This window comes from Pituophis catenifer, unplaced genomic scaffold (genome assembly GCF_029215685.1).
Source record: "Pituophis catenifer annectens isolate HBS135680 unplaced genomic scaffold, rPitCat1.0.hap2 SCAF_3, whole genome shotgun sequence".
Classification (NCBI taxonomy): domain Eukaryota; kingdom Metazoa; phylum Chordata; class Lepidosauria; order Squamata; family Colubridae; genus Pituophis; species Pituophis catenifer.
The window spans coordinates 159,181,327-159,201,231 of record NW_027256883.1 but is presented as its reverse complement, the minus strand read 5'-3'; the positions used below and the strand labels follow the sequence as shown (position 1 = coordinate 159,201,231).

General features: G+C 35.7%; 1 protein-coding gene across 2 annotated transcripts; it reads right to left on the bottom strand.

Moving 5' to 3' along the window:
• Positions 1-1,238: 1,238 nt before the first annotated feature.
• KIF2C (kinesin family member 2C) lies at positions 1,239-18,249 on the bottom strand. 2 transcript variants are annotated; one of them, XM_070939615.1, is made up of 17 exons: positions 18,153-18,249; positions 17,074-17,193; positions 16,493-16,593; positions 15,401-15,496; positions 14,256-14,310; positions 13,622-13,784; positions 9,472-9,562; positions 8,673-8,736; positions 8,086-8,177; positions 7,069-7,211; positions 5,190-5,394; positions 4,627-4,737; positions 4,138-4,205; positions 3,462-3,570; positions 3,267-3,377; positions 2,921-3,044; positions 1,239-1,619 (listed from the first exon to the last, which is right to left on the bottom strand). In XM_070939615.1, the coding sequence occupies exons 1-17, from the start codon at positions 18,247-18,249 to the stop codon at positions 1,540-1,542; spliced, it is 1,830 nt and encodes a 609-aa protein (XP_070795716.1). In that variant the 3' UTR covers positions 1,239-1,539. The 2 variants fall into 2 exon arrangements, with proteins under 2 accessions (XP_070795716.1, XP_070795717.1); XM_070939616.1 differs by having other exon boundaries at positions 3,267-3,374.
• Positions 18,250-19,905: the final 1,656 nt, after the last annotated feature.

Here is a 19,905-nt window from a genome sequence, read left to right as displayed (position 1 = left end):
ATTGTACCAAACTACAGTTCCCATAATCTTGCAACAAGTAGCAACGGTTCAATACCACCGAAGGAGATAAAGCTCAGGAAACTTTAAGGAACAAAAATGGCTTTTACCATTGGATAATATTTGGCCAGTTTCATATCATTATGAATTATATATTAATGTGGAACAGCTCCTTATACAACTAACCTACACTCTAAAAGAGGAAATGGAATATCTATCTTAATTAAAATTGCATTGAGTTGTTGAATTTAATTTGTACTTCAAGGTTATTACTCACCTTCAAATTAATTTATTTGCTTAAATACTTACATGAATACGTACCTTCTGCTGCATTCTCTTATAGTCTGTATGACCAAGAACATACTCTTTCCAACTATACATACATGTGTTTGCTAAAAGCCAACCTTAATGCACAATAGGTAGAGCGACCTGTTGACTAAATGTTTTAAATATTAATTTTCATTATTCCAACTGGAATGAGATTAGTAGTTACATTTTAACAACTGGAATATAGCTGTCTACTCTGAAAGTAGTTTTTCCTCAAATTCGTAAAGATCATTTATTTGGTCTGAAAATAATTGAACACATGTCTTTTCTAACAGCATTCATTATTAAATATATAATTATTTATTTATTTTTCAATAGCAAACAAGATTTTTTGAAAGTAAAACTGTTGTTTAAGAAAGGTTTCTATCTTAAAACCTTTGATTTTAGGTGCAACTGCACATACTCAGGGCTATCCGTTTCCAGAAATTTATATTTAGAGCAATGGTTGATATTCATGCTATGTGATCCATTAATCTATTACAATATTCAGAGCACCATATCTTAACTTTCTGATCCCCAACACAGTTAAATTGCATTTTTTTAAAATTCTGTGAATCCTTCAGTTCTAAGCTTAATTATGGCTATTAACTGCTTTTTAATTTTTTTAGTCAGTAGCCATATTTTTATGTGTACTTATGGCAATCATTATTAGACAATAACTATCTGAAATAGGCAAATTTTGCCTATTTAAAAAGAAATGTGCCATCTAGTAGCACAACTCCCATCTACCAAGAATACTCATCCAATTGGATTCTTCACTCACAGTGAAAAGGTCAGAACAAACTACAGATCTACAGAAAACGCCATAGTGTTTTTGCAAGGCAGAAATTAATGAATTCAGAAAAATTTATTTAAACAGTTTCACTCACTTTTTCTATCTTAAGAACAGCAAATCCAGTTTAAGATCCACTGGTTTGCGCTTAGTGGTAACATAAAAATATTTAGTCAAAAATTCTATATACACTAGAAATATGCACACGTTTAACAGGTAACACTAATAAGCCCTCCTTATGCAGCTTTCAGTACTGTAAAAGGGGGGGGGGGAGAGTCCTAGAAATTTCTGGCCAAGAGCTGTCCTTTCCTGCATCAGGTTTAAAAGACTCATTCAAAGCAGATAGGCTGGATTATCTGTTTGCTTTTAAAATGCATTAATTGCCAACCAAATAAGTGACAGACAAATAGAGAGGGGCAAAGGTTCATTTAACAGGTGGGCAGTTATTGAAGTTGACGTTGATTCAGGTGCTTGCTGGCTTGTTCTTCCATTTGCATGGCTAGCGTCAGTTCGTCTAGAGTCTCTGTGGAAAGTGAAAAAGGAGAAAACAGGCAAGTCAAAGTGAAGTCCAGATTGTAAGAGAATTCAGAAAAAGCTTCTTCCTTTCTATTGGAAGGAAATAATTCCCCATGAGTCAGAATAGAATAGAATAGAATAGAATAGAATAGAATAGAATAGAATAGAATAGAATAGAATAGAATTCTTTATTGGCCAGGTGTGATTGGACACACAAGGAATTTGTCTTTCAGTGTTCATAAAAGAAAAAAAAGAGAGAAAAAAAATACATTCATCAAGAATCATAAGATACAACACTTAGTGACAGTCATAGGTTACTAATAAGAAATCAAATCATACTAGGAAACAACAGAACAATATAAATTGTAAAGATACAAGCAACATGGTTATAGTCATAAGTGGGAGGAGATAAGTAATAGGAAGGATGAGAAGAATAATAGTAATACAATCTTAGTAAATAGTTTGACAGTGTTGGGGAACATTAGGAAAACATGGAGTTTCACATTAATTGGACTAGGACAAATGGAAATGAGAATGCTGGTCTTCCCTATACACCTGAAATAGAGCGCACCTCTGTGCTAGAATGACTCTCACAGGCACCACAGCATGAGGTTTCTTTCATTATTTTACGGGGGGAATTTTAATTGCTTCTACTTTTTCAGGTGTTAATAGCATTTGGACTTATATACTGCTTCATAGTGATACAGCATTCTCTAAATGGTTTACAGAATCAGCATATTGCCCCCAGCAACCTGGGTCTTCATTTTATACCCAGTTTATCTTTTGTAATGACTGGAAAAAAAATAAACTCAGCTGCACCTCGCATGCAGGACAGCTAATATACAGATGAAGCTCAGTATTCATTCCAATTTAAAACTTCTTCCATTTCATGCTAACTTAACTTCTTCCCTTAGTTTGGCAGAAGGCCATCACTTTTATTATCAATTCTAACTTTCATTCTTATATTTGTTGATTCTATGCCTATCTTAAAAATAGTATTTTTACTCAAGCCATTTCAAGATTCTCCATAAGAGCCACTTTTAAACACACAAAATAATTTCTGGACCATCATAGTCTGTATACTTTTACTACTGTTCATGCGAGAGCATCATGCTCAGTGTTCTGGTTGGGAGAGTGTAAGAGTCAGTCAAGGACAACGGGACTGCTCAGTATTATCATTGAAGAAGGCTTATAAAGCTATAATCAGTCACTGCTTAGTGACTAAACAGTCACTTAGAATGCAATTTGCAAAACTTAGTAGTAAAGCTAAATTAATAATTCAAGATGAATGCAAATGCAACTTTGTACCTTTTAGACTGAGGAAGCTTTTGGATCCTTCATTTATGAAGCATTGGGTTTGGTACACAAAGGCCTCTAGGTCATATTCTGGTTGTTCCGCAATGTCCAGGAGATAGTTACAGTCGTTCATTTTCTGAATGCAGAATTTATAAGAAAATTGGAATGGCTTTGTCAGATAAAACAAATTTACTGAATTGACAAAAATCAATATTAGTAAGAATATGTGAGGTTTTCTTGTTAATAAGCATCATTCCACAGACATAAGCATAATTTTATTATCTACACCAAAATACCTCAAAAATATTAGTCACTTTAGAAAACAGAATCTTATTAAGTTTTGAATATTCAACTATACCTCCCTGATTTCCTTAAGTTCTTCTATTGCTTTCTCTTCAAATTCACTAATCCGGGTGAGAGCATCACGAAAACTGGACAGATGAGGAGACAGCTCATCTTCAGAAAGCTGCTATTCACAAGGAAAAATATTAGCACACTTGCACCAAATCCTGTTTTCCTAAATAAATTGGACTTAAGATAGGCATTTACATACTTCAAGAATATGGTCCGATTCTTCTCTGCTAATCTCAAACTCTTCACTCTCAGTTTCCATACAGTTTTGTGCCTCACCAGCTGTTCCATTGCTAGGAAGTTCCTTCACTCTAGAAACAGAGCAGAAGGATTTCAATACAAATCCAACTGTTGAAATAAAGAACTCAGACAGTCTGATACATAACACAGATAAAGAAGCACAGGACTAGTACTTCAGCTTTTGTTTCATATGAACAAACATCCTGCACTCATTTCTTCAAGTAGGACAACATGGACTGAGCAGAATGAAAAAATTCTATCTGATGCAGGGAGTAACTGGAATAGGCTTTCCTTCCCGTGTAAATTTGACTACAATAGTCCTGATAATCAGTTGTTTCTTCTTTTGCTGATACAGCAAGTACTTCCTGAAATTAAGTTGCTACTGAGACATGTCTACATTTAAGGGGATTTTTGACATTTTGATAGACTGCTTTTTGAGCAAGGGAAAAAAATTAACCAATTTGTTTTTATCAGAAACTCAGTGCAGAGTTTGCCATTTCTAAATTGGTTCCTGTGAGAGAACCACATTAGAAACTGAAACAATTTAGAAATGGCAATCTTAAAAAAAAACCCATAAATTTCTTTTCCCATTTTGTCCCCAAGATATGGTGAGATTTGCAAGTACAGATATCACTCACCTATCAGCATATCGCAAGGTATTTAGAGTATATTCACAGGAACTCATGCCTGGCGAAATCATTGCAATCTAAAAGGAAACAAAATTATTACCAGTTTGCACTCAGCTCTCACCTTCTGCTAATCTACCTGCTTGTACTGTCACCTCTGCTTTCTTGGCCTTTTTTATAATGAAGCATTTAAACTTTTGTAGATTTTTTTTTTAGAATAATTACTCTGAATTTAGGGTCCACAAACTTATAACTTTTCCAATTAAATATGCCTAGACTAACATTGTTTAAAAAACTTTTCCAAAAGTGTAAATTGATATAGATTGATGAAACAACACAATAGTTCTTGTATTATCATAAGACTTCCTACACAACTTTTTTTTAAAGAGGTTTGTCTTGCCTTTATTTTTTGTAAGTAACTCAAACTGGCAAATATACTTAATACTCCTCCTCCTATATTCCCCACAAAATAACCCTGTGAAATAAATTGGACTGACTTACCATGCAAGTTCTGGAATTTGTTCCAATGAAAGAATCCCTCAGCACTTGAGTAAGTTTACTTTCCCGAAAAGGTGTATGTTGTTTATTTTGACCTAAAGCACGGATACATTCCTAAAAGGTGGGGAAAAAGGTCAAGGGTAGTAATTTGTTCATGCATTCAGAGCCATAAGCAACCAGTAGCAAAGAAAGATTGTGTCCACTTAGACCTGACATTATCTAGGCAACAGGAAAATAGGACTTTTGTTGTTACTGAAGCCAATCGTACACTAACAATGCTAGTATTATGTTCTAGTCAAGGGGTGTCACACTCCAGACCCGCAGGACTGGCCTACGGTGCTTCTGGTGGCTATAATGGGCCCCGTGCCTCTTTTTCACCATCCGTGGCCTCTTGCAGCACTCTGCTGGCCGAAAATGGGCCGAAAAACTGGCCGCACACCCTGTTTTGCCCGGCAGGGTGCTGCAGGAGGCATCCGTCATCGTCCCCCCCGCTGCCCCGCAGAGAACTACAATGCTTATACGGCCCTCGAAGAAATCCAGTTTGACACTCCTGTTCTAATCTGTACCTTTAGCGCCAGCAAGCTTTTGTTTATTTCTGCTGCTTCCATCCGTGTCTGACGATCAGCACTAGAGGTGTCAGCCCCTCTTTCATTGCCAGCTAAATCCACCAAGGAGAACTTGCCATGAAGCTTTCCTTTTTTACGCAGAATAATTTGAAAGCAAGCATGCGATCGAGAGGAACTGGAATTGGCAAATGTATGTCCAGATGTCCTATAATGTTAATAGAATTATTAATTACATGATACATCGGTAGAAGACAGTATGATTTGGTTAGCCTTACCAAGCAAAAATTTATCATCATCATCATGCTGTAGTGTAGCCAACCAGATGCTATGGCTAAACAGCAATCAGGCAAGAGGCAAAGGATATAGAATTTAATTGCCTTTTAATTTTCACTTTTAAAGTTGGAAGGGCCTCATCCTAACTGGTCAAAGTAAGAGAAGTACAGTCCTCTCTAGTTCTGTGCCTGGCAGGCATTCAGAGCATCTATTAGGCCCGTAATGGCGAACCTATGACACGAGTGCCACAGGTGGCATGCGGAGCCATATCTGTGGGCACGTGAGCGTTGCCCTAGCTCAGCTCCAGCACGCATGTGCGCACCAGTCAGCTGATTTTTGGGCCTTCCAGGCCCACTGGAAGTCAGGAAATGGGCCGCTTCCAGCTTCCAAAGGGCCTCTGGGGGGTTGGGGAAGGCTGTTTTCACCCTCCCCAGGCTCCAAGAAAGCCTCTGGAGTCTGGGGAGGGCAAATAATGGGCCTACCGGGCCTATTGGGCCCACCGTTAACCTTTCTGCCATCATGTGCCAAAAGCGGGATTAGCACAGGGGTCGCATGTGCTTGCGCAGGGTGTCATTGAATTATGGGTATGGGCACGCGCGCAACTCCCCCACGCTCCCCACGCTTTTGGCATGCGATGGCAAAACGGTTAGCCATCACTGTATTAGGCATTAAGAAAGTACCCATTCTTCTTACTTTTAACTCAAATGGACAAGAATCTATAATGGCTTGTCTCCATCACTGTTCTAAAGTAATTCACTGAAGTATAGCTTCTTTCTTACAATTTCCCTTGTACTATTAGTGCAAATAATACTAATCTCTGATTAAAAAAAAATGCAATGAGTGTCCTACATGCTTTATCTTTCTTCCCATAATTTGGGCCCATCCTATCTAACATCATATTTCAATTAATGTTCCCACTTCAAAGTGTAAGTATTAAAATGTTATCAAATCATGAAGGTCACTAATCTTCATAATGACTCCAAAAGATACTTTGCTATTCAAAGTGACACTTCTGTATTTTAAATGATAAAACACCTTCTTCCTTAATTTGCTTAATTCTTTTCATCTTTCTCTCAGAATTGTTTTTCTAATCACCAAAATATTATTGCATTTTTAAAAATGTATAAAAACAACTAAAATGTTTTTTATAGAATTTGATGCAGATTGTTTCCTTGGAACAAAGTTTTTTTTTGTTCTATAATGTAAACATACCTGTACTATAGGATATCTTAGCACCTAGAACCTAAAAATTGTGCCATATCCAGCCTCTACAATTACGAAGAGCAAGAATAGTAATATATTCCGCTTATATACTGCTTCACAGTGCTTTACAGCTCTCTCTAAAACAGTTTCCAAAGTCAGAATATTGCCCCCCCAATAAAGTGGCTCCCCATTTTATCAACATCGGAAGAATGGAAGGCTGAGTCAACCTTGAGCAGGTCAGCATCAAACTCCTGGCAGTCAGCAGAATTAACTTGCAAAACTGGTTTCTAACCACTGCGCCATCACGACTCTTACGTAATACTCCCTTCTCCCCAATAAACCTGGACATGTTAAGAAAACACTATACATGCTAAGCTAAAACATGGCCCCAAAAACAACTAACCTGCAGGCGCTTCCTACTTCAATCATTCGGATAACATCCTCAGCACAATTCACACGCATTTCTTGTAGGCCAACAACCTGGACCTGTTGTTTGCCATCCTCCAGCACCCGCAGCTTTGCTTTTTTGTTTAAAAGATCAAATAACTGAAATAAGAAAAAACAAACTAATTCAAGTATGTATTAAAATGAAGACACTGAAATGTACAAACTGAAGCACTTAAGAATTAGGAGTAGAAATTCAAGAACAAATGGGAAGAAACAAAAATTGTGGAAAGGAAATTGGGTACATGTTTATGTCTAATGTAATGTAATATAAAACAATTAGAATAATATAATACACTATAGTGGTATATATATGACATATTAGAAATATATATATAAAAGATATACTAGGATAAGAGAGAGAAAATGTATAAGTATGGATTAATGATGTGAAACTGTTGAAAAGAAGAAAGTGTTAATATTTCTTTATGGTTTTTTTTTTTTAAAAAAAACTGTTTAATAAAAAAAATTTTTTAAAAAGAAGAGCCCAAGTCTCTTCTGAGTTTTGTGCAGCAACCAGAAATTGTTTTTTTGCAACTTGTAGCTGGAACAGTATTGTTAAACCCAATAGCTATCTTAATTCCTTTCTTATAGTAATGATTCGTTCCCTGTGTAATAATGATTGTTATTCAAATATCCAGTATGAGCATGGATCTTCATATCCAGTTATAGTTTGACAAAACTATATTCAGATGTTTGAAAGATCTCTACTTAGACTAGATTAACAACATGGTGATAAAAGTGTATTTTATCATTGTATTAGCCAAGTTTCATTGGCTAATACAGAAGGACCAAAGAGCAAGCAAGATATGCACCAATGCCAAATGAGTTTGCCAATTTATCCAAGCCAAGAGAACTATCAATCCCTTCAATTCCCTAACAGCAATACATTTTATACAAAAGACTTTATATAGGACTTTACATAAAATCCTTTTTTTTGCACTCATGAATAACACATAAATATATATGGCCTCACCTTTCCATTATATATCTCAAAGAAGGTCACATATATGTCTAGGCCTTGGGCCCTATACCGTGGCTGATTCTGAAGGAGGAATACATCCTGTGCTAGTAAGAGAAGAAAACACCAAAACAAGACTGTATCAAGCTTATGCACTTTCAGCTCATGTGAGTTTTTTCACAGTTGCTTCTTTCAACAACTATATTGGAAACTATAGGGGTGTTAGCAATCACACAATATTTAACTAGTAATTTGTGGGAAAATTAACATAGGCTTCTTACATCCTAATCTAATGTTGTTGCAGCAGAGAGCATATAGACAATGCTTGGTCTTTGAACATTTTATCATGAGACCAAAGTCAAAAAAACAGTTGGACCAAGACAAACCTAAATTTATCTTAAATAAATTTAATTGCATTCAGTGGAGATAGTATTCCCCATGTATTTAATAGCTCTCCCTCCATCATATTAGAAATTAATATGGCAACAGCTTTCATAGGAATTTTGGGCATTGTGTCCAAGGCTTAATATTGAGGGGGGAAGCATGATGTCCAAAGTTATTGATTTAATTTTTAAAATATTCAAATTGTGATAGTAACATACATGCAAAAGCGTATATTCCTTTTGAGGCCTTCTGTACTTTCCCAGAGAAGTCTCCTCCCATAGTCTAAAAAAAAGGAACATATATTAGAAGACATGTTCTTAACAGTTGAATGAGAATCTCATTATCTGCCACTTTGATTATTTTCAAACAAATTAGAATTTAATTATTGCTGATACTACCCAACTTAATAACTTGTTCAAAAAGTACTTTTACACCTACTTTTCTATAAAGAGATAAATGAAAGTATGAGTGTTTCAAATTTGCAAATTTCAGCCATCATTCAAGTTTCTTTATATCTTGAAATAGAAGCTTTGTTATATACATAAACATACTACTAAAAATGCTATTAGTACTAATCATACTACAGGACTACTGCACAGGAATAATAGATTAATAAATAATTCCAAATGTATTTGGCTCTCCATTTATCAAAATCTGTTCCCCCTCCCACACCAATACACTATGGACTGAAATTAGAGCAGGCTATCCCTCCTTAATTCTACTAACTACAGACAAATTTTAGCAAGCTAAAATAAAATATTTTATTGTTCATCTACAGATTATCGGGGGGGGAAGCATACAAATCAAGCATTCCATTTTCAAAATTCAAGGCAGATATGATGAATTTCCAATTTCATCAAGTTTGCACTCATAAACTACTGTAAAAGTACTATGTTTTTAAGTCAAGAATTTTTCAGATAACCATTTAGAAGTAGTTTAGACTACTTCTGTTTAATTCAAGTTATTAACTAATTCAGGGAAATGAAAATTAAAAATATAACAGAAGCCAACACTCACATGAGTTTTTCCACTACCAGTTTGGCCATAGGCAAAACATGTAGCCTTCCCTCCTTCAAAAACAGTATGCACAAGTGGTCTAGCAGTAAACCTGACCAAGCATAAGAACAAATAGAAAACATCAATGAATGAAACTATAAAAAACAATCTGTAAATATTATCAGCAGCAATTACATCTGTGGGCAATAAAATATTGACACAAATCAAAATTTTAGACATTTTCAGGATCACAAGTCCACAAAGGTCAACACTGTAATTATAGTAGGATAGCACAAGAGCAGAATTTCCTTCTAAGCAAAGTGAGGTCCATTGCCAGAGACATCTTCCACTAAGTACGGACAATTTTCACTATCCTCCGATGGGCAAAAAAAGGGGGAATTCAAGAAACATTGGTTGCCCATGGATCCATGGGAGATTAATTTCTATCACTTCCAAAGAAACATTTAAAACAGCTCTATCTCTATGTCAAAGCATGATTATGGAAAGAAACACATTAGTTGTATTTTAATGAGAAGTTTTGTTCTAGTATTCCAGAATGTAGAATTATTGCAAAATGCAGCTGTGGAAATATTCAAAATGTTTACAAAACTTTAGAAGCACATTAACACAGGTGAAACACCCCTCTTCAAAGCATTGAAGTAGCTGCATGCTGCAAAAATTTCAGGTACTTCAAAGGTACTTCAAAGGTCTCTTTCATGTATGTGAGAGTGTACAGCCAACATTTCTATTACATTTACCAGAAAAGCCCATGTCAGCAAAGCCCACACAATAAATACATATGTATAAAAGTAGTCCTGACAGCACTGAAAAAAGTAACATGACCGTTTTTCACATGACCACTTCAGCAACCCCATGGTCACGTATCAAAATTTGGACACTTGACATGAATTTATGACCATTGGACAGTATGCTAGAATCTTTATTTGTTTGCTTGTTCATTCAATTTCTATAGTTGCCCATCTCAATCAATGACTCTGGGCAGGTTTATAATTACAATTAAATATATAAATTATATATTTAATTATAATTATATATATAAATTATAATATATAATTAAATATACTAAAAAAATTTAAACAATAAAAATACTAACAATTTACAGATTAAATATACATAGGAGCAAGATACTTGGCCAATCAAGTAAAGATGTCAATAGAGCCGTCACAATAATCCCCACTACTACCATAACTCAAACCAATAAACTGATATACACTACAGCCGCTGTTTATCCTGGAGATGCTTGGCTACACAATCAAAAATAACAGCAGTACATACTCCCTCCACCCACCAAAAAAAAACCGATGTTACAGCCTACGATTAAAGCAACTTAGAGAGAGGATAGTCAATAGGTGGAATTATAGAAGGATATAATAAGACTTAAGCATTATAGAATAAGAATAAGAATTATAGAAGGATTAAGAATAAGACTTAACAAGATATAAGATTAAAGCTAAGACTCAGCTATTGAAAAAATTCAAGGGACTGACTCCATCTGAGGCCTAGAGACTGCTAAACAAAGGCTCACGGCACTGGCTACCAGGCTAAGGAGGTACACTAGAGAAGTAGAGGCCAAGAAGATAAATGCTCTGTTCTTCAAACAACCATCCAAAGTGTACTCCCAACTGCAATGCAACAACACAGTAACAGCTGAGCCACCCATAGCAGAAACTGAATACTACTGGAGAAACAGTTGGGAGAAAGGGAGAACACTAACACAAGTACAGAGTGGCTGCAGGGACTGAAAGCAGGTTTCCCAGAACAGAAACCATCGCAATAGCGAATCAAGCACATGAAAAGCTGGACAGCACCTGGCCCAGATATGATCCGCACTTACTGGCTAAAGAAATGAATAGCAGTGCATAAATGCCTACTAGCAAAGATGAACTAGCTGCTAGCAGCAGGTTCCCACCCAGACTGGCTAACACAAAGAAAGACAGTGCTGATCATGAAAGACTCCCACTATCTGTTTCCCCGAAAATAAGACATCCCCTGATAATAAGCCCAATCGGGCTTTTGAGCGCATGCACTAAAATAAGCCTCCCTCCAAAAATAAGCCCTCCCAAAAAATATTTAAACACAGAGCTGGAAATCAGGTAAGACGGCAAGAGGAGCCCCATCTTGCTCCACGCATCCCAAAATAATAAGACCTCCCAGAAAATAAGGCCAAGCGCTTATTTTGGGGTTCAAAAAAATATAAGACAGGATCTTATTCTCAGGGAAACATGGTAGGAACAGCACTGTCCAACTATTAACCAATTATCTGCCTCTCCACGACATGGAAAGTCCTAATCAGGCATCATAACAGCCAAGCTACAGTACATGAGCATAGCCCAAAAATTGGGAGAAACACCTGAAGTTCAAACCACCAGCTGTTCATAGATAAGAGTCCAAGACTCAAGATCTAGACCAACCAATCTGAGCACAGCCAGGACTGACTACAAGAAAGTCTACAAAATGAAGAGGCCACTAAGGAAGACAGCACTGGAAATCATCTCAAGACAATTCATACAAGTGGCCATCAAGTGCGGCATATAAGAAGGTGATGCACTGATCCAGCTGGTTTTTTGCATAGGTTTGAACTCCCTCAACCAGATAATCACAAGGACTGGATATGGACACACATTCAAGAGGGTAACTACTAAGAGTGAATGAGAAATCAACTTGCTGATTCAACTGTCATGAATTTACAGTGAATACACCGGGATGTCATTTGGACTGGAGAAGTGTGGCTGTATGGTAGTCAAGAGGGGTGAAATTACCATTGAGCCAGACAAGCAAACAGCTACAAGTACCTTTGTATACCACAGTCATATGAGAACTAAATGAGGCAAGAAAGACAGCAACATTTGAGTACCACCAAAGGATGAGGTCCCAAAGAGTGATCTCAATGGGAAATACAAGATCCAACCATAAATATTTATTTATGCACTGCCTGTTATCATATACTTTGCTGGTGCAGTAAGATGGCCAAAGGAGGATGCAGAAGCTTTTGATGTGAAACTTCTCAAATATATGAAGTCTTCCATCCCAAGTCCAGTGGGGTATAGGGACTGTCAAAGCCACTGTCCTGGACAAAACCAGAGCATTCAGGAGTACATCAGTAAGGTGGCATCCAAAGATGCTGAGAGAATAGACAATAGACATGGAAGATCAAGCAGAGGAGGTGCCATAGCAAGACAAGATCTTGTATGTGATGTACCATCAACAGATAGCTGAATTCTACCAGTGGCTCTAAAAGGCTGCACTAAAAGACAGCACTGAGGCACTGATCACAGCAGCACAAGAACAAGCACTAAGCACCAAGATCCATAAAAGCAGGAGTCTACCACACTAGGTAGGATCCAAGGTGAAGACTATGCACAGAGATCTCAGAGATACTGCAATACATAGTGGCAAGATGTATGATGCAGGCAGGAACAGCATACATTGAATGGCACAACCAAGTAGCTGTCATTGTGTACAGGAGCATCTGCACAGTATATGGGCTAGACTACCCACGTCCAGATTGGAGGTTCCACAGAAGGTTGTGGAGAATCACAGGGCTAATATCCAGTGGGATTTCCAGATCCAAACAGACAGGCAGGTACTGGCCAATCAACCAATCATTGTGGTAGAAGGCAGAGACCAGAAGATAGCAGTGGTGATAGATTATAGCAGTGCCAAGGGACAGCAATGTAAGGAAAGAGTATGTGAAGCTGGAGAAGGTTGTGGAGAAGGGCCTGATGGAAGAACTAGAGAGAACATGGAAAGAAAAGATTAAAATGGTCCCAGTGGTAGTAGAAGCACTCAAGGGCTGTGACTCCTAAGTTGGGGGAGTGGCTCCAACAGATCCCAAGAACAACATCAGAGCTTTTTATCCAGAAGAGTGCAATACTAGGAACAGCTAAGATACTGTGCAGAACTCTCAAACTCCCAGGCCTCTGATAGAGGACCTGAAATTGAGGAAGACACATGCCACCTATAGAGATAAAAAATGATTCTTAAAAAAAGATATGTGTTTAACAGCAAATACAAAGAGCAAAATTCTTATTTCACAAAGTCTCTTTGGCAGCATAGCACTCAGAAAGCATCATGTATGATGTAGTCCTCAGTATCTATTGTTAACTTTGCAAAGTGTCACTGTTCTGCGAGGAGAAAAAATATGCATTACCAGTAAACCATATCATTGGTAGCTTTTTCATCAAACGAGAAGTCAAATCGAAAAGGCTGGTTTTCAAGGTATTTTGTCAGATCCACCTTCATCTTTGGTTCATGCACCAAGATGCTGTTCTTGCTAACAACAGTGATTATATCACATTCTTTTTTTCCAAGTTCTGTTTACAAGGAAAAAAGTAGAAAAAAATTCAATGAAATAGGATTTTGTGAACCCCACAAGCATTTAAATGTGCTACAAAGACAATAGTGTGTATGATTATTATTGCAGAAGATTAATAGCCTTAGTACAGAATTTTTGGGGCAAAATTATGATTGCTATGGGAAGTGTAAGAAAAATATGTAAACAAAGAAGTTTGTTTCATTCGAAGTGATAGAATAATTAAAATTAGATGTGATAAATTATAACTCTTGTCCACTGCACCCCCAAGATTTGTTCAAGGGGTCTATTAGTACAGAAATGTATTCTTCCCTATTTTCCTGTTTTCGTTTGACATTGCTTTAAAATGATATTTTAACTCAGTAATGGTATGCTAGCTTCCAACGCATAATAGCTGAAGAAACAAAGAACCCATTATAAGGAACAACAGTGAATTGAAATATGAATTGCTAAGTACTGAATGTCATCTTACCTTGCTTATTTAAGGGTCGTTTTCTCACACAGACACAAATTCTATGCTCTTCTATCTTAAAAGAAGATTGCAGATTGCATTAAGGGATAAGGTCAGACAACTTTTCTCACTAATCCCTCACGGTTGTCCACGTGAGGAAAGGGAATATCAAAAAAGTTAAGATTTCAGGCACAGCTGTGTCTGCCATCTTTTTATGACACATATCAAAAAGAGCCAGGCTTTTGATTATGCAGTTGTGGCCATCATCTTGATTTTTTTGATAAACATACACACATACACACACACACACACATAGGTGGCACCCCAGAATCCATGCATGTTTTAAGAACAAAAAGCATAAAAAAGCTCATCAGAAAAGACACTTTGTTAAGAACTCTACATGACCACAAAATGTGAACCTCAAGGTTGTTGTGGGGAAAAATAAGCAAGAATATAATGTATGTTCACTGCCTTGAGTTTTATATAAAAAAGCAGGATTTAAACATTTTATTATTATTATGAATAGAGATTGAAAACAGTAGTGTCATTGTAATGAAGATTTTAACTTAAAAATAAAATTAGTTCTTTCAAAACATCATGAAATCTAAGAAAACTCCCTATATATTATCATAGCATCAGATAATATATGCTCAACAATATTTTTCTGAAATTTAAATCTGAGGAATGCTGAATATAAGGATTCTGTTAGTTTCCCCTACTCCTACAAAAATGTAACAGCAACCAAAATTACAAATATTTCAGTTGCTCTCTCACATAAGTTATCTGGGCAAAGCAGATAAGCAAATATTGTAAAAAAAATTAAAAATATGTCTAATGTTAAGTGCTGGTGAAACCAGAAGATTCAGGCAGTTCAAATGAGTATAAAGATTTATTGCAAGCTTAAGCTCTCTACAAGAATCTGAACTACTAACTGTCAAGGGAAATTAGTCGGAGTTATGAATAGAAATTAATTCAAGGTGGGCTGGACTTAGATCTCTTGTGGGCACGAAGGGTCTGATGACGTTTGACCCATCCCTCAGGCTCAGTCTGGTCATCTCCTACATCTAGTGAAACCTAAATTGCTAATTTTCCCTCTTTAAATTAATTATTTGTAAGTATACCTTATGAATAAAGACATTTAAGATAGTTTACATATCTTTACTTACTGGATCATTCATTGATAATGATTGACAATTAATAGTATTTCGATATTCTTTAACCATTCGTGCAAAATCCCAATTTGGGCAATTACTGTCAAATTCCTGTAAGATAAAATAGATGGTCTTGGATTAGTGACAACCAAGGACCCAGTTTCCCCCCCCCTCTTAACTATATGAAGTGCTAATTTGAAAATAGAGGGAATATAGAAAAGCAAATTAAGCAAAAATTCCAGCTAGAAATTGTCTGTTGTATTACTTGGACTGTAGTCTTCTTTATAAAAGCTGTATCAGGTAATAATTCAGTCTGTTTGTACAAATGATCAAGCAGATGCTGCTGAAGCCCAGTTCTCATTAAACAGTTTGGCTAATCATAAGCAATGCTTGGAATGACAATGCACCACCATCTGGAAGGCCAGGACTTTATAGATCTTGGCCTAAAGTAGAATTTCCAAACTATGGCAACTTCCAGAAGTATGGACTTCAACTCCTAGAATTTCACAACCAGCACAGCCATTGCTGAGAATTCTGGGAGATGAAGACCACCCATCTGGAAGCTGTCAAAGTTGGAAATGGCTGATCTAAAGAAGTCAGCATTCCTATACATATTACTGCAACATATATCAGGCATAAACCCTTTCCCAAAAGTATAGTCAGTACAGTGCAAAAAGACCCGCCACATGTTCCAAAAAGTATCACAAAGTACTGTAAAATGTTCCATTTCCCCTGTCACACGAATTCTGATGATGTGGGGTGGTGAATTTAATTGAACTGAATTGAACTCAACAGAATTCTTCATTTGACAACACTAAATACTACTTCTAATACAGAAGATTAATTTTCCAGAATGTTTGATGTCGTACAATCCTTATAGCTAGGGAACATCCTGTCAGCTGCAACTACCTCTGTCTGTAGAACTATATTACTGGACATTAGTCACTGAATGCAGAATTATTTTTTATTGAAAATATGCATGAAACCCAAAATATTTTGCATGAGTGCAAAAATATTTTATGTTACCTGAGACACTGACAGCATTCAATTGTTAAATGAAACATCACGTAGAACATTTAATTGAAGAATTAAGCAACATATTTTTACCTGTGCACGCCTGTTTCTTATTTCAGAAAACTGGGCTCTTTTCTCTTCCCTCTTATTTTTCATTTTTTCCATTTCCTTTACAATATTAGATTTCCTCCGAGCTAGAGAAAGCAATATTATTACTGACAAAAAACAAAGTAAATTCAAAACTGCTATTCTATCTACTATACATTTTCAGGATGGCCTGAATAACTGAAAAGTTTACCATTTTATTAACCTTAAGGAAAATATCAATTAATAATACTAATTAACTTCTAATATAGGATATGTAGGTTAAAATTTATATATTCATACAGCATGACCAGTAGCCCCTCACTACTACCATTTAGCAGACTGAATTGGTCAGCTGAGTATATTTCCAATATGTGAGGTAATACTCTAAATTTCAGAGCTGAATTTGTTTTTCGTTTTGACTGGTAAAATCAATCCAACTTAAAGCTAAGATTTAATTAACATACTTGATTATCAATTCATCAGCTCCATAAAGAAGACAGTAACAGAAGCTCTGTCAGATTGAATACTGCTCACTAAAGAGACAGAATTAAGGAATTATGAAGTAAACCTGAACACCATTCTTCTACCTTGAATGGCAGCAGACACAATTCTGAGAGACTGTGGAGGTTCTTCTGTCACTTCATTACCATTAGGCTGTATACTACATCTATCAGAAGAATAATTATTTCGCGTTCGAGGTCGTACAACTGTTGAAGAAAGAAGCTACTGATTAAAAACAATAGCCAAGGCAGCATAAAAAAATAACATGACTTATAATATTTAATTCAGACTAAAAGAAAAATTAACTCCTAAAGGGCCTCCAATTTCTCCCTTGACTCATTGTCAAATTGATATCCAGAATTCAATTAATTTATCAAAATAATAGAAAAAAATATTAAATAAATGGTACTCAAGCATTTGCTTAAAGCCACTAGAATTTAGTCCAAAATACTCTTGTGGTACCATTTTTATTTATATATTTTCCCCAGATTTTCTCAACATTCTTCTGAAACAAAGTGACACCTAATGGCACACATAGACTCAACATTTTAAAAACCTACAATTTGAACTTTTTTCATTTAAAAATTTGCAAGTCAAATCCTGGAAGAATTCCATTCTTCTTCAATATCATAAGATTGTAATGTATATATTTGTGTATGTCTGTGCATTTATGCTGTCCAACACATGACATCTGTCATAGAGGTTCAGAGAGTAATGAGTTACATCCTGGATGTAAGAAGTATCTATCATACTCAGGAAGATATCAGGTCCAAATCAATGAAGACTAGTTTGGCTAGTTGGCTATAAAAATTATCCACCACATTATAGGATTCAAATTAGGAAGACAAATGAAACTGCCATTTCACTAAACCAATTGTGTAGTTACAACAGTGTTCTGCAGCCTTCCAGTGACAAACAAAATTCTGCCAAACTACTTGATATAAAATATCTGATCAAGACAATAGAAGCAAATGTTTAGTTTTGCAATTACAATGTAAACACAGTTGGCATTAGATTAAAATGTCAATCCATTTTCAAATATTTAGGGGAACATTCAAAAATACTGATTTATGTTTCAATATTGAGAAATGAGCAATACCTTTCTCCAGTTTACATGCATTAATTAAGTATATAGTCAGATTATGTTATACTAATCCAAACTCACCAGGAAGAGCTGATTGGCTTCGAGCTGGTACAGAAGCAGAAGTTTCTACCTCCATATCATTTTCCAGATTGTTTGGTAGTTCTGCTATGACCGACATTTTGCTACTTTGGAACCTCGGTGCTACACAAAGTAAGAACAAAATACTGTTAGGAAGCAACTTAACAGTATGAATCCAAGATAGAAATTGATTTAGTGAAGCAAATTTAAGACTGTGAATGTGGGGAGGGAAGATATAGCTGATGTCAGAGTATACGGGATCTAAACAATCTAACATATAGTCACTATTCAAATGACAAGTTACTATGGATGTGTGCAAAAATGTGGAACAATTTAATTTTCCTACAAGTCATTTTTATGGGTTTTGTTGTTCTTGAATCAAACTGAGCATTGGTGTTTGAAGATCCATAATCAACAGTTGTAAATCTCAGAAACACACATATCTTGGGAGTTAAATTTATGTTATTCCATTACTAAAGGTGCATTTAACTATTCAAAAACTTACTTTTCTACTTAAAACTCTCAGACAATATAATTATGAGCATTGAAAACATGTCTTACTATGAAATACACTGTATGCACATTTAAAACATCAGTCACAAATATGAGATGGTTAATCAACTGAAGATTTAAAAAATGAGCAAAAATCCTCAACTTTATGACTGAAGACAAGAACTGGAAGTAGATGAAGTAGATTCAAGAGTCATAAAATACTCTTAATGGTATCATGCTTTGCACGGGTGGGAGGCGAAATGAAATTAACCTTTGATCAAGGTCAAATCAATAGAGAATTCTTAAACACAATTTTCCTTGTTTCTTATGTTCATATCACATCACAAGACTCACATAATATGTGGTAGAAACAAAATATCACTATTGTTTAATTGGAAGATTTATTGGATTGTTTCATCAGCAGAACAAACACCGCTAACAGATTATAGAGATATAAAACAGAAGGGAAATCCTACTAAGCAAGTGGAGATTTGCTCAAGGGATATGAATTTGGGCATTAAGATCATTTGTTGAAAAGATTAATCGTTCTGTATTGTATCTTTAGAATGTTCTAACTCCTAAGAAAATAAATTATTGCAGTGTAATATAAAGATAAAACAATGGTTTAAGTAGTAGTGAACGATCATAATGTTATTACACCCATTCAGTGGGAGTGAAATTGTTGCTGTCATACTAAATTGCATTTGTGAAAACTTGGGAAAATACTAAAAATAAAATGCTTGTCCAAATCTATGCTTGGACATAGACATAGCTATACAGAACTTCTCAAAAAAAATCTTGAATATGCACAGAGAATTAATGTGCACAAATTGTTGAGCTGTTGAAATTGTAATAAAACTCTTAATTTAAGAGGCTTGCATATTTTATTGTTACTGATCATGTGCCACATGACTAGCATCAGGAAAGCATTTTCAGGACAGAAGATTGGAACTATTTGTAATACAATTAAAATATTTTTACCTTCTCTGGGACCGGGTATTTTTGAAACGGTTCTGCGATTTTGTCTCTAAAATTAAGAAAAAGGTTCCAAATTTAGTAAATAACAAAAAAGTGTGTGTGTGTGTCTGTGTGTCTGTGTGTCTGTGTCTGTGTGTGTGAGACAGTGTGTTGCTGAAAACAAATGGAAAATACGCCAACAATGAAAATTACTCTCTTGAAAAATTGTTTTACTGGGTGATGTTTTTATGTTGGTTGTAAAGAATTTGATTGTGGGGAAGGAGGAAAGAGTACAAACTATTTTTCC

Coding starts and splice junctions, on each gene's coding strand:
- KIF2C (XM_070939615.1), bottom strand. CDS start 18,249: ATGTCGGTCATAGCAGAACTACCAAACAATCTGGAAAATGATATGGAG. Junction 15,497..16,492: donor TAAGAAACAGGCGTGCACAG/GTAAAAATATGT, acceptor TTTATCTTACAG/GAATTTGACAGTAATTGCCC. Junction 4,738..5,189: donor AAAGCTTGCTGGCGCTAAAG/GTACAGATTAGA, acceptor CCCACCTTTTAG/GAATGTATCCGTGCTTTAGG.